This window comes from Corvus brachyrhynchos, unplaced genomic scaffold (assembly GCF_000691975.1).
Source record: "Corvus brachyrhynchos isolate BGI_N302 unplaced genomic scaffold, ASM69197v1 scaffold245, whole genome shotgun sequence".
In the NCBI taxonomy this organism is placed as follows: domain Eukaryota; kingdom Metazoa; phylum Chordata; class Aves; order Passeriformes; family Corvidae; genus Corvus; species Corvus brachyrhynchos.
Window position 1 is genome coordinate 3,077,099 of NW_008238988.1, and position 14,784 is coordinate 3,091,882.

General features: G+C 44.7%; 1 protein-coding gene across 2 annotated transcripts in view; it reads left to right on the plus strand.

The window, feature by feature from the left end:
• The window catches only part of LOC103618880 (potassium channel subfamily K member 16), a 13,634-nt gene extending 1,735 nt beyond the window's left edge, over nt 1-11,899 (plus strand). The window contains exons 2-5 of one of the 2 annotated variants that reach the window (XM_017738934.1): nt 505-625; nt 3,962-4,128; nt 5,668-5,833; nt 8,910-11,899. In XM_017738934.1, coding sequence (XP_017594423.1) covers nt 505-625; nt 3,962-4,128; nt 5,668-5,833; nt 8,910-9,268 — 813 coding nt within the window. In that variant the 3' untranslated portion in view covers nt 9,269-11,899. Of the gene's footprint in view, nt 1-504; nt 626-3,961; nt 4,129-5,664; nt 5,834-8,909 lie in introns of both variants that reach the window. The other variant, XM_008637344.2, reaches the window with a different exon arrangement.
• Nucleotides 11,900-14,784: the final 2,885 nt, after the last annotated feature.

Sequence of the window (14,784 nt, forward strand, 5' to 3'; positions counted from 1 at the left end):
GCAAATCAACGGACTTTCTCTGAATTTAATTCTGTGACACTTACCAATACACTGATGCACCCCTAGGAGGGATCCGAGTCACTGCTCATACAGGTGGGCAAACAGATCCTGGATCCACCACTGCCATCTTGAGGGCAAGTCCAAATCTAGCAACCAGCCACCCCCCGTCCCTTAAGCCAGTGCTCTGCCACATCCTAGTCACCCACAGGATTATGATTTTCCAAGCTACTTGGCCTGAAAGAAACAAGGTCCTTGGCCACACTAAGAGAAACAATTTCTCTCCAAACACCCACTAGAGCAGTCAGCACAAACAGGGCAGAAGCTGAATACTCAAAACCACTGGATAATGGCTTCCCAGCCTTGGAGGTGAAGGTGTGAATAGTGTCAGGTTACCTCTGAAGTGAGGTGAGTGGTACTCACAGGAAAGGAGCTAAACCTGTATTTTTGCAGCAAGCACTTGAGAAAATCAGGCATAATAATACTAAACTTTGCTTTCTCTCCCAGAACCTGATTGAAGCCATTCAAAATGGAGTATACCCTGTTGGAAATGAATCACAGTTTGAAGAAAGCAACTGGGATTTCAGTAACTCCTTCTTCTTTGCAGGCACAGTTGTCTCCACAATAGGTAGGTCTAATGCTTTCCATTTATGTGTGCTTGTGTGTGAGTGGTGCTTATTATGTCTGGTTTTTAGGACATGAATGGATGATGCTTTTCAAGATAAAAACTCCAATGCTTCATTGTCATGGGTGGCAAGCAGGCATGGACTTGGTCCTAAGACCTTACTACTGCACAGCTGTTCATGCATTATTTTGGCTTGTCAAGAATCAGTGGCCTTTCCTATTATTTCCCACTTGTTTCTTCTTTTCAAGCCATCTGTTAAAATGTTCACTCTGCTAACATTTGTGGGTGAGATATAAACTTCACTTTCCTGGTGTTTATTCCAGGCTTTAAATCTGAGAGTGCTGTAAAGCATAAAAAAATGTAAGGAAAGAAGTGAATCCTTCTGGGGCTTGGGCACTGTCTCCATAACCTGTTTTGAGCTGTTAATTCACATATTCAATTAGTAATATGCCAGGAGGAAAAACAAATGGAAAGGCGAAAGGCAAATGCTGTTCCAACTGTATCCTCTCCCACCTCCTGGTGCACCCCCAGCCTCCTCACTGGTGGGCTGGGGTGAGGAGCAGACTCTGTGCAAGCACTGCAAACCAGAAACTAAAACACCTCTGAATTAGCATCACTGTTTCCTGCACAAACCCAAGGAAAATTAAGTGTATTTCAGCCCCCCCCCCCCCCCCCCCCCCCATTTCATAGCATTTAGATCATGCTCAGGTCTCACAGTATCCAATATATTTTCATTACTCAACACCACTCTTCCCATCTTTTAATGTAATACACGGATACTATTCCCTTAGTCTACAGATTGCCCCTGTGAAATGTCTGCAAAATGTCCGTAAAGGTCCACAAATGTCCAATGAGTTGGTTTAGCCCATGACTTTGGGATCAATCTGCTAAAGTGGTCACTCAGGATAGGAGAGGAGATGTGTTGGGGGGAATTAATGAGCACCAAAGCCAGCTCAGGTCGGGTCACTGCTGCACTCCAGCTGCTTCTTGCCAGGCTTCTCCTCCTCTGGTTCCCCTGGTTCCTGCTCTAGTAATTCCCATAACATGCAACTTAAATCATGGGTTACAACAATTTAAAGGTATTTCCATTACAATCTCCACCCCGGCCCCTTTGAGCCAGGTTGTATCATTTAACAGTGCAATGAACTCTTCCCTTTGCTCTACTCCAGCTTGGATTTCTCCACAGACTGTGATCCCTTAGATTGTATCTGCTCCAAATGAGGACTTACCTGTGAGCAGGTGTTCCTGCTCTGTCGTGGGTTTGAGCAGCTTTGAGCTGCTCCAGCCTGGCCTCACACACAGGTTCCCATGCTTCCCGCCTCACCTTGAGTGCTGTGTGCAGTTTTGGGCAACACAAAATAGAAAAGATATTAAGGTATTAGAGAGTGTCCAAAGGAGGCCATGAGGATGGAGAAGGGTCTGGAGGGGCCTTATGAGGAGCAGATGAGGACACATGGTCTGTTCAGCCTGGAGAAAATTGAGGAGAGGCCTCACTGCGGTCTTCAACATCTCCATGAGAGGAAGTGGAGGGGGAGACACTGATTTCTTCTTTGTGGTGGCCAGTGATAGGACTCAAGGAAATGGCCTCAAGTCGTGTCAGGGGAGGTTTAGGTTGGATGTAAGGGAAAGGTTTTTCACCCAAAAGGTGAATGAGCACTGGAACAGACTCCCCAGGGAAGTGGTCACAGCACCAAGCCTGACAGAGCTCAAGAAGCATTTGAACAATGCTCTCAGGCACAGGGTGGGATTCTTGGGGTGTTCAGCATAGGGCCAGGAGCTGGACTCGATGACCCAGATGGGTCCCTTTGAACTCACCATATTCTCTGGTTCTATGATCAGAGTACCTGCTGCAGCAGGGCCTCATCCCTGGGCCACAATCCCTTCAGAGGTGCACCTGCTGTGGCACAGACATAACCATGGCCACATGCACTTTGAAATGTACCGGCTCTGGCTTGGTCTTATCCAGACCCACAGATGCTTCAGGATGTCCTGCTCCCACATGGATTCATCCACAGGTCACAGCCCCTTTGACTCAAGTTCACACTGGAGCTTCAGCCTGTCTAGTGCAGCAGCAGAGGAACAGCCATCACTCTGAATATTTCCCACTTCCTTCTTATTCCCCCATGTTTTAAATGTCCCTATGGTCAGCTGGGTCCACCTGTGCCAGCCTCCTCATTGGTGAGGTGGGGTGAGGAGCAAAAAAGGCCTTGACTCTGTGCAAGGGTTACAAAGCAACAACGAAACATCTCTGAATTAGCAAGACTGTTTCCAGGACAAATTCAGGTCACAGCCCCATACCAGTTAATATGATGAAAATTAACTCTCTCCCAGCCAAAACCAGTGCAGGAACACAGGCTGTCCCAGGAAATGTCCAAACCTGCCTGTTTCTCTGCTCCTTCATCACAAAGGTCTGTTATGAAGGTACATCAGGTACTTCCACTCCTCTTCACCAGCTTTTTTTAAATGAAAGTGGAATATTTATGCAACAGGGAGCACAAGACAGCTCATGCATTTGGGGATCTAGTAGCCAAAAAAATCACTCAGTTGTTTTGTCTTTTCCCCCAAAGAAAACATTGCATTTTCCAAGTAATGGATGCCTTTAGATGAACTGTGCTTGGGAAATGCCTTTTCCCAGGGTCACTGATAGCGTAAAGACATACACAAAGTTCAGCACTCTTGCACTCAGGGATATTCCTCATGGGGTCCAAGAGTCTCGAGACTAAACAACATGTTTGGAGTTGTCCCACTACTTACATAAATCCTCTCTTAGTAGGACTTTAAGACAAATATCTCTCTGGCATGAATAAGTTAGCCACCAGCGAGGCCTGGACTAATTAGCACCATCTATTCTAATGCACACTGCGCTGCCTTGGGACTGGAGTCAGTGTCTGAACATACCAACTTCCTGGGATTTAGCCAGGGAGGTCACTAACACACAGGCAGATTGTCAAGAAGCTGGAGATGGCTGCCTGTGATTCTAGCAGCCTGGGACTCCAGCCCTGATGTCTTCCAGATCTTCAGACTTCTATTTTCTGACTTCCCATGTATTTATCGCAGGGCAGAGCATGTTTCCCATAACTGCTTCTTGATTGTATTTTTGTTCCCATTAAGGCTGTGTTGGGAACACACAGTGCTCCCTGCATTCCCCCAAACATGCAGGGCGAACCACTTCATTTGCCTGCTGCTTTTTTCAGAGGAAAAAAGAGTGCATTTGGGCTGAGAAGCACTAGACACTTCTATTAGGGTCAAAGGCAGGCTGGATTGGGATAGGGGAGAATGTGACTGTGGATTGCTCCAGTTCTTTGGAATATCTCCTCTGACCCATCATTTTTTTTATAGGCTATGGCACATTACATCCTAAAACTGCTGGGGGACAGATCTTTTGTGTGTTTTTTGCTCTTTTTGGAATCCCTCTGAACATTGTTTTTCTGCACCGTGTCGGTAAGATGCTCTCACTACTCTGTACGAAGCTGGGGAAATTCCTGTACGAGAAAGGAATGAGAAAGGTAACTGGTTTTACTTACTTGGGCACAGTTATGTGCTCATTTCTAGTGTTTTTCTCAAGTTTTATGCTGCCTTATCCTCAATTACATTTGTTCTCATGCTGGGTTAGACACTGTGCTAGGACAAGAAAAGAGACATTCTTCCCTTGCTGAGCTAAGCAGACCTGTCAGCCATTGAGGAGATATTCAAAGAAAGGGATGCATTTTGTCTTCCCACTTAGATGGCAGACACCCAGCCCCCTTCAGCAATCAGTGGAGAGAGTGAGCATCCCACCCCACTTGGTGAGACATTTATCTCAGGAGCTAACACCCTAGGGAAGTGCATGGATCCCTTTAAAACCAGTAAGGGTGGTTAAGCATCTCACCTTGAGGCAGCAAAAAGCAGGTGAGCTGTGAAAAGCTGTAAAAATTAGGTGAGGTGTAGAGGTTTCAATGGATATTGACTCAATGCATAGTGTGTTACCCTTCCTAACTACCCAGTCCTTCAGTCCCTCTCCACCCTTAACTTTGACTGAAAGGAAGCGTCAGGCTGAAGTTGTCCATTTGAGCCCGGCTGCTGAAAGATGAGGAGACACCTGTAACAAGCTACAGACAGGATGTCTCTTGTCTGATTTATGCCCCATTTTATTTGCAGCTCCTCCCCTTCTCTCAGCACTGCTGAGGAAGTGAGAATAGCTTTTCTGTGTCTCCCACTGTAATTCTCTTTCAGGACAAGGTATGATTGCGACAGATAGCCCTGTTCAGATTGCTGAATTTCTTGTCATATCTGGCAAACTTAAATAGACTATAGGGCTCAATCAGATACAGACTCAAGCATGTACACAATGCATGAAGGCATGAAAAGTTATCCAACAGTTGCCATTAATTTCCAGGTTATCTGGATTTAGAAAATTCTATATGTAAAAGCTATGCACGTCTGGATGATAAATCTTTACATATAACAAGCTTTTTCTCTAGTCAAAGCTTCTTCATGACTGCCGGGAATTAGAATGGCTCAAAAGTCACTGTCCAGGCTCTTCTTTATCAAGAGCTCATTAGTTAAAATTCTTCTTGTTGTAAGATATCCACTGGGTAGGAGCCAAGTTGTGGCATTGATGTAATGAGAAATAAAGTCAGTAACTGTCAGAAATGGTGCAATTATGTTTTATAAAAAAAGACTGCTTTCCCAGGAAAATTTGAACGTTCTTTTGGTGCCAACTCTAAATACCTGAAAACTAAAAATGAAGTTGCCTTGTGATAAGTGGAAATGATTTGACTCTGGTAAATGTCATTAGATAGGAATTCCTCCTACAGTCATGGTCATTGATACAATCAGATAAAAGACTACATCTTCCAGGGTTGCTGTGGACATGCAACACCCATAACACCTGCTTCCCCCTGCTTCCAAGCAAGGTTAAGGCATATCCAGAGGAAAAGCACTCAGCAGAAATCCTTCAGTCCCTGTGGTCCTAGATAGCCACCCACTTTGAATAGCCACTATTATATATAGCTTATTTGTGCTTCAAATCATGATTCTAACTGAACTGGTTTATTTTTCAGAAGAAGATCAAATTTCTGACCCTTTTGTTCTTCCTGGCCACGGGGATCCTGGTTTTTCTGTGCTTGCCATCAGTCTTCTTCCAGATAACAGAGGGCTGGTCCTACAGCGAAGGAATTTACTTTGCATTTATCACCCTCAGCACCATTGGCTTTGGAGATTATGTAGTAGGTAAGGTTGATTCCAGAGAGGAAGCACGTCAAAACACCAGGATAATGACTGTAATTCCCATGGGTTGACTGAATGTACCGTAGGAAAAAATCTGTCAGAGTCTTTGACTAGTCTTTGCCTTGTATAATTCTGGGGGAAGTACTCATTTCTCTGGGATTGTATGTGCTGATAAAAGCACTAAATAATGTAAATATAAGGAAATGAGGTGTTTTGGGGTACAAAGAAGACAAGTATTTTGGTGAGGAGAGGGAAAGTGCAGGGGGAGAATTCAATGAGCCTGGGAATTTTTGTTACCAAGAGGGAACAGTTGATGACAGTCATACAAAACAAGGCTTATATCACTGCTTTAGCCATCTAAGAGTTATGTTTCACAGCGTAGAGTGGAGAAATAAATGATCACATTTCAGAATATATGACTTTACACAACAGACTGAGAGGTGGAAATCCCAATCATGGGAATGTGTGGGTAAATCTACTCACACTATTAGAAGTAGAGCTTCAATATATACATCACTGCAAAAGTGGCCTTCTTTAGTCTCCTGAGTATCTCTGGAGGTTTTCTATCCTCATGTGCCAGAGTTTAGGATTTCCCCTAAAGAAAAACTCTTTAAGCTGAACTCAAGCATGCTGGAATGCTTCTCAAAACATTTCTGTGGATCCACTGGACAAAATACACTCCATGAAATAAGTTTCCAGAGGAACTGCAGAATAATCACCAGGAGATAAATCAGCATCCACACAAGAAGCAGTAAAGCACCTGGACTCCATGGAGGATCCAAGATTTTTCTACAAGAACCTGTCCTGCCAGCATCTTGCCAGCCTGAACTTCTCCTCAGTGGGGATATGTGAAGGAAGATGTAGCTAATATTTGAGCACTAGTGCTGTCCCCACAGAGGATCTGGAAGCCTCACACGCCTTTGTGGGGGACAGACATCCACCACACAACAAACCCCAGGCTCTCAAGCTTTGCAGAGGTGCTAGACAGGCCTTGGAGCATTGGAAGGATTTCTTACATAAGGCTGATGACTTTGACAGAGGAAGCCCTCAAACTTTTCTAGACACTGATGTGTCACTGCTGACCATAATTTCTCAAAATCTATTCCCCAAAATAGTCTGCAATACAGAAAGGTGGAGAGGGGCTGGTGCCATGCAGGAGAAAAACTGAGCATCAAAATGTGGCATTGTCTTTCCTTGTCCAAATCACAGGGGTTTTACAATAATGATAGCAAGTCACATCCTGAAAACCATGACTTCCATAGCACTTTCCTCCTCTTCAGCAGTATTGCTTTATAAATACAATTAATTGTATTTTAACTTTTTAATTGTTATTTTAAAACAACAATTAGATAGGCCTCATGGCTCTATGATTTCATCTTTGTTAGGATGACTTAACTGGAGCTAAAATATTTTTCCGTGCCAGTATTTAGCTTAATGGGCCTTAACAACAGTAATAAAATATGGATAAGTTTAATACTTCACATCTTCACAGTGAAGCGAGCCGAATCAATGACTGGTCTGAGAATTATGCACTGAGAATTGCTTACAGATGACAAATGGTTTTGCACTGGCCAAGTGGAACAGAACAGGTTTGAGCTGATTTGCATTTTAGTAATTCAAAACTGGTTTGTAGCTGAGCCTGTTGGGGATAGGGAGACATGCTAGGAAGATGGCTCAGACTGGGTTTAACTGCTGGGAATACATGTATCTATAGGAGATACCTCTAGGGTGAAACCCCCTGTGCATTGTAAACTGCTGAAGTCCAATTTTGGGTTAACATTACAAAGATATGACTTGTGACTTTGTTAACCCCACATCATGAACTCTAGATAAGAGCATAACAAGGAGATGCTTTGAGGCTGAGAATCCCTTTGCCAATCAAGTCCAGCAGAATAAAAAGAAGCAGCTGTTGGATACCTATCCGTGAGGACAAACTTGCCCACTGCTGTCTCTTTTCCAGAGCTCTGGGATAATAAAGAGCAAAAATCTTGCACATTGATCTATGCAGTACAGGGCACTGAAGGACTTGAAAAGAGTTGCCAGCACCTGGGCTCCTTCTGGGCAGGTTCACCACGAGGTTTGTGGTGATCTCCCTGTCCACGCACTTTGCTGTGTTGCCAATTACGTGAAGTCACCCTTGGAAGTGGCTTAGAGCAATCCATAAGCATTATCACCAAGTGTTCCTGCAGGTGCCGGGGCCACAGCATCTGTGTCATGATGAAAACATTGTGTGGGGCCAAGTTCAGTGGGAGCAAATGCTCTCTGTACATTTGGGGTGGGTTCCTGACATGTGAGGGATCAAACGAAATGACCCATGCAGAACAGCGGGTGTGAGATCCTGGCTGATGCTAAGAGGATCAGACTGCATGAAATAAGCTTTGGTCCACTGGTTTCCAGCACAGAAAGTTCTCTTCTTGGCATGTGTCAGTGAATTCTCATCAGTCACTAGTTTTTTTAATGAAGGAAGCTCCTGAAGCCATTCAAAAGCGAGGTAGGAATTGCAAGTACTCTCTTTGTATGATCGCAGGTACCTGTAATTTAAAGGAAATATTTATTAGGTTACAATCACACTCTATAGAAATACAGGGAATTACAATAACCCAGATAATAATTTAATGGTTGTGTGGTTACAGTGGCCCACTGTGCTCTGCTTTTCTGCTTTGGGAGTAATTCCAAGACAATACAATACAATTGAACATTATTTCCCACATTATTTCATTTACCTGTGCATGCAGCAGTTGAACTGGGATTGATATGCAGTAAGGGGGAAAAAATATCCTTCTCTGATGATAATTCACCTCAATCACAGAATTATTTGCTTCAATCCCTGTGTGTCATTTGACAGGCCAGCATATTTGTATCATGTTTATTGCATATATCAGTTTATTGCAACAGGAAGAGAGTTGCCCCGCCTTAACCTAATGCTATGGAGCTGACAGTCTCCACTACAATGGAAAAAGTAATCTTAAAGTACTCACTATAAAACATATTGATGAATTCATTAGACTGTTCCACTTTACACTGGCAAGGCAATTTTAACTTTTTAATTTTCTCCTTCTTTCTATCCCCTTATCTTCAGGTAAACAGTCTGACAGGAAATACTTTTCCTACTATCGAGTGCTCGTGGCCATTTGGATTCTTTTTGGCCTTGCCTGGATTGCTCTGCTGTTTAATTTATTGACAACAGTACTAGAAGACACTGAAAAAATAATTGTCAAGGATCTCCAGCAAATTGGAAAGGTGAGTAAGGACAATGTAGGAAGCCAGCAAAGAAGATGCTGGCCTGTTCAATTCATTCCAGAAGAAGAACTGCTACCACCACATGCTGGAGGGGATGCACAGAAAATGGAGTCGTTAACAGCAGATTCTGAACACACAAAAAATGAAAAAAAAGTGTTTTATAATAACAAAACTATTGCCATAACATGTGAGAATTGAATTCTTCATTGGAGAATTGCTAGTTAATTATTCTAAAGAAATCCCCATAGAAATAAAATTTCTCCTTTTGCTGAGATATGACCTTTTAGAACTCAAGACTTACAGTTACACTAAGCCTGAATATTAATGGTAAGAAATTTGCTCCTCAGTTTGCAGCTCAGTTGTGCTAACAGCCTGAGAAGTGCACCTGCTTTGCAAGGTGTTTTTAAGGTGTTTTCACAAAAATGCAGAGGAGGGGTATGGAGGAGCTTGCTGGTTCTATTTGGATTTTGCAGCTTGCAAGAAACCATGTCTCTTCCAGGAACTGACATGCACAAGCTTTTTTGAGGCATTGCATAGCACCTTTGGAAGAAGAAATAAGGGTGTATAACTTAATAGATGCCTGACTTGAGCCATCATATTGGATAAGGTGTTATGGTCTGAAAGACACGTTTAAATGACATGGCCTGAGCTCAGTTCAGAGACGCCAGAATCATCTAATGGACAGGGTTATGAAAAGGTTAGCATGTTAGAAATGATTGATTCTACCACTTCCTGTTTTATACTGAGATGAATAAAGGCAGTTTCAGCTTTTATCCCTGTGGCTCTGAAAAACCTGTCTGATGGTGTTTATAAAGAACACATAAACCCATATCTTTAGTTCAATTTTTATAGTCATTTAATTCTATAAGCTTTTTATAAGAACAGAGACCAGGTTGAAGGGAGATGTCCTTGCTGCTGTGTTTGGATTCCATAGGAACTATAAAGCCATTTAGCAATGATTCTGTGGTGCTGTGGCTTTCCAAATGTGAGTGGTGTCTGAACCTTCAATAAGGTTGAAAAAAAAGGATGTCAGATCTGGGTGTGGTTTTTCAGACGTGCTGTCTGGCTTGCAGGCCATCTCTGGGTGAAGATGCTGACCTTCAAAGAGTTGATCTCTGTGTCACGGGCCTTCTGTGTGCCAAAAGTGCATGAAAACCCAACCCTGAAGAGCTGGCAAAGCAGTTGGGGCAGACACAGTCATAGAGGCGAAACATCCCGTGTGTGTCTGTGATCACAGCGAAAATCAGTCCAATCCAACACCGTCTCTGACGATGCCTAATGTGTCCCCAGCAGTGCCAGGATCAGGCAGCTCTGCCATGCCCCAGCACAGGGGGCCAACCCCTCTTCCAGCAGCTGGTGGCACAAGGCTGCCCAAAGAGGACGTGGGGTCTCTCTACATCAAAGTCCATGAATTTGCCCAAATGCTGAACTTGCATCAGCGCCCACAGGACCCCCACATGGCAGTCCATAGCTTTAGTACACAAGTCCCTCACTGTGACAGTGCTGAACCTGTCACTCGACAGGTTTTTGTGAGCCTCTCAAGCTCCTGTTTTTTCAGACTGAATAATTCTTCTTTGCTCACCCTCCCGGTGTTAGTTACAGCATGACCAGCCCATGCCGGAGTTATTCCTGCATGAAAGTGAGAATAAATTACAGCTGTGAAGCAATTTCAGGTCATAAAGATGCAATCAGCCTTGAAGTTGGATTCATTACTATTTCAGTCAAACAGAGCCATGCTTCTTGCCAATGCAATTCTGCTGGTTCAAGACCTGGCATGTAGACCTAACCAAATATGTACTTTCTTTCCCTCCACAAATTATTTTCCAGTGTTACCCTCAAGGCTGACTTCTCACCTCATATGTCTCACTGTCAGTAAATCTTTATGAGGCAGCAGGAACAAAACCTGACTGAAATCAAGGAAGGGTAGCAGGGGTACCATAGGGCACAGCGGTCCTTGTACAAGCCAGAATCCTGTTGCTGGCACAAGACAACACCAGAGCCAGGCAGAGAAAGCAGCTGGATGCTCCCAGGCAAGGATCTCTTCACCTCTCTGTTTTCCCCTCTCACCAAGCATTAACCCACATTAATATTTTCCAGGCATCATTCTGTTCTCTTTTTTTCCCAGCCCTTCCTAGAAGGATCATTAACCCCACTCCCAGTCTAATGTAGGGACTGTCAGGGCTGATTTAGGGGGGATGGTCCTGCCTTGGGGAGCAATAGTCTTTTTGCACAGCCTCTCATAATTCCTTCCATGCCAGTTCCTGGTGTCTGATGTCACCCAGACCTAATGGAGGGTTTCTTCAACTTCTTCTCACTGTCCCACTTGCTCCCTGTTGTGCCAGATAACACAACCCAGCCCTGGAACAAGCTGCTGATGTCCCATTGCAACACAGAGCAACTGAGGATGCTTTTTTTAGACATTTCAGGAAGGGCAAGACAGATATCCTGTGGACTCTGACTGTAAACAAGAAGCACAGAGCCAGGCAGTGGCTCTTGGAGCAAAATAAGACAAATTCTCTTTCCTTTGCCGTGGTGGGTGTTTAGCAATGAGCCTTGAAACCCAAGCACTTCCCACTTCCAGGAGTTGATCTGTCCTGTGTAGCTATTTCCAGGTAATTCACTTTTTAACTCATTCCTCCTGCCATGCTTCTGGGTAAGGATGTGGCACAGAGGGAATGAAAAAGTCATCCAAGGCCAAGGGATCCAGGAAACATTAGCCAGGAATGGCCATCGTGGGGCTGTCCTCCTTCAGGCACCAGGAACTGAGGTGTCCTTTCAACTGTAGATGCCAGCCTGGGAACACAGAAAACACATCCACAAGGATAAAAAGAAGAAAAAAAAAGATAAAACGTCTTAGGAGAAACTCAACTGCTCTGAGATAGTAGGCTGTCCATTCACAAATCCTTATTCCTGCAGAGGCCTTTTGGAGAAGGGTCTTAGCTTTGCTGCTTGTGCCCTCCAGTGGCTGTGTGCTGCAGACCCTTTCCCTTCACCTCCCTGCCAGGTTTGGGTAGCTTTACTCCACCTCCCATTGTGCAGCTCAGTTTTGTTAGGGATGATGCCTGAAGTGGCCATCTAAAAACAGAGACTAGACAGGAGTAAGGGAATAAGGCAGGTATTTATTTGAAAGGCCTTCAAAGGTACCCCTGGGGAGCCAGAGGCCACTGCCAAGATGGACCCCAAGAGGGACAAAAGGTCACGAGTTCTTCACCCTTTTATAGGTTTGGTTCATTTGCATATCAGGGTTAATTCTCCAATTAAAACTTCAGCTAATGATGTAATTTCCCCAAGCTCACCCCCCTCTTAAGATGTTGGTTTACACATTTTGGCCCTAGGACAGTCTGGGTGTCCTTGGAGAGCAGGCCTGGAGAGGCTTTGTTATATCTACCTGGCATGAGAGGGCAGAAATTAACAGGCTACAAGAAACTTCAGAGTTACACACTAGGGAGTACAGAATTTGAAAAATATAAAAGTTAAAACCTATGGCATCAGTGGGAACCAGAGGACACTGCCCTGTATTTTTATCCCATTCTCCGGAGCTTGCAAAAAGGCTAAAAAATGCCTCATTCTCCAGAAAGAGATGGGGATGGGCACCTCAGACTGGTCCAGCCAAGGTCCCTGCCTTATACCCACACAGAGGCAGCTTTGTGGAGGCCACCTGGGGATGTGATGCCTTTCTGCCAGCAAACCATCATGTGAAGGATCCTCACTGGCAGCACACAAGGTGCCAATGGTGGGGTGCTCTCCCATCATGTGCTCTGTGCAGAAGCTTCCTATTCATAATATCTGCTGCAGGGTCAAGGCACACATTCCCACCCCCTCTCCCACAGGGAAAGGGATTGGTCTGGAAAAAATGTGCAAAAAGGCAGGTTTGGGTGCAGGCTTTGGGGCCTGGTGGGGCTGGCCCACTCTGCAGCAGCCTGGAGGGCAGGCAGTGCCTCATGCAGCACGAGGGGCGGAGATAAGAGGTGCAGATATGTGGAATGAAGAACCAGCACCAAAGGGTGTGTGGTCCTCTGTGCTGGGAAAGGCAAGGGGAAAGCCTGGGAAAGCTGGGAGCCAGGGTGGGAGAACAACTTTTTTGGATGTGATATTGTTCCTCGTTCTTAAGCTGAATGATAAATCTGTCTCCAGAAGGGCTTAGGCACAGTAACAAATCTCTCCAGGGCTGGAGCAAGCAGCCTTTTCCAGCATTATCATCCTCAGAGCATCGCGCAACAGCAGAAGGACTTGTCCTCACATCACCCTTGGGAGGAGGAACTGTTGATTCCTGTGCAGGTAACAGGGCCCCAGAGAAAATTCAGTGTATCACCCGAACTCATGCATCAGACCTCTGGCTCTCTCAGCCAGGACCAGGTGTCCTGGTATTGCTTACTGATAAACTAGACCCAGGCATTCATTCTGTAGTTGCTGAGGTTAAAAAAAAAATAGACTTGAATTGAGAGCAGAATTAGAGCAGAGATTCTATTCCACATCTGGAGATATAAAATAATCCCAAGATTTTTAATTCATGAGTATAAGCCAGGCTTTGCTCTTCTTCTGCACGTTCTCCTTGCCCAAGGGACAGAAACCAGGAATAAATCTGTTCCAAAATCCCTGTTCTTCCAAGTGACGGAGTGACAGAAATCCTCTGGAGACCAAGCAGAAGGATTCTCCACTGGCAGATCTGTGCAGCCTGGAGCCTTTTCTGGGAGCTGCTCAAAGCCCTCGCTGTGACCCATTCCCACTGCGCCACACGGGGAATCCAGTTTTCATGGAGCAGCCTCCTGTGCAACTGCCAGCTCTCCCACTGCAGCTTGTTTTCAAATGGGAAACATTTCCAAGGCAAGCCAAGTACTTTCCAATACATTAAACCAGTTGCTGAAAAACTCCAGGAGTAAGATTGTGAAATATATTATCTAGGATTAAATGGCAGCAGCATGTTCCTGCATTCAGTCTGTGCTGCTCCTCATACATCACCCACATCTTTGCTGCCAGCTAGGAAAAAGTGTGCATTTCTGCACTTGAAACCAAGCAAAAGACATGAGGAATTATTTTTCCCCTCAGAAATTTAATTGCCTCCAGAGAGAACAGGAGAAACTACACTTTGATCTGTCTTTAATTAGTATGAGGGCTGTACGGGATCGTTTGAGGTCTCCCTCAATTAATAGCCAGTTCTTTTGGAGAGATTATTTTTTTCTGGAAGCAGAGACACGACTCAAAGCAGTGGAACACCTTCCTTGGCTAATATAATATCACACAGCCAGTGGGATAAGTTTTTTACAGCCATTGCTAAGCATGGGCCACACACATGCTGTTTTCCACTCTGTCACACTTGGGACTTGTGCTTTCTCACCCGACTCGTGACCAAAAGGCTGGATCCAGCTCAGAACTGGTTTAACAAACGTAACTAATCACTCTGAAAAGGCTTGTTTGTAATCCATCCCTCATGATCACATCCAAAGAAATAAAACCCCCAGGTTTTGGTGCCAGCCAAGTCCCTTGTACCATTCTAGCAGGATTCAAAGTGATCTTGAACATAGGTTATACACCAGGTTTCACACTGTGAGGAAGGGGATCCTTTGCGATCCCTCACATGGATGTCTGGGCAACACTGGGGCAACACTGACTTCACTGCATTACTAGTAAAGTCAATATTTAGCCATTCTGGGGCTAAAAAGCTGGGGGGAGCAAAAATTCTGCCTCCAGCTCCTTGCCCATGCTCTTGCATTCCT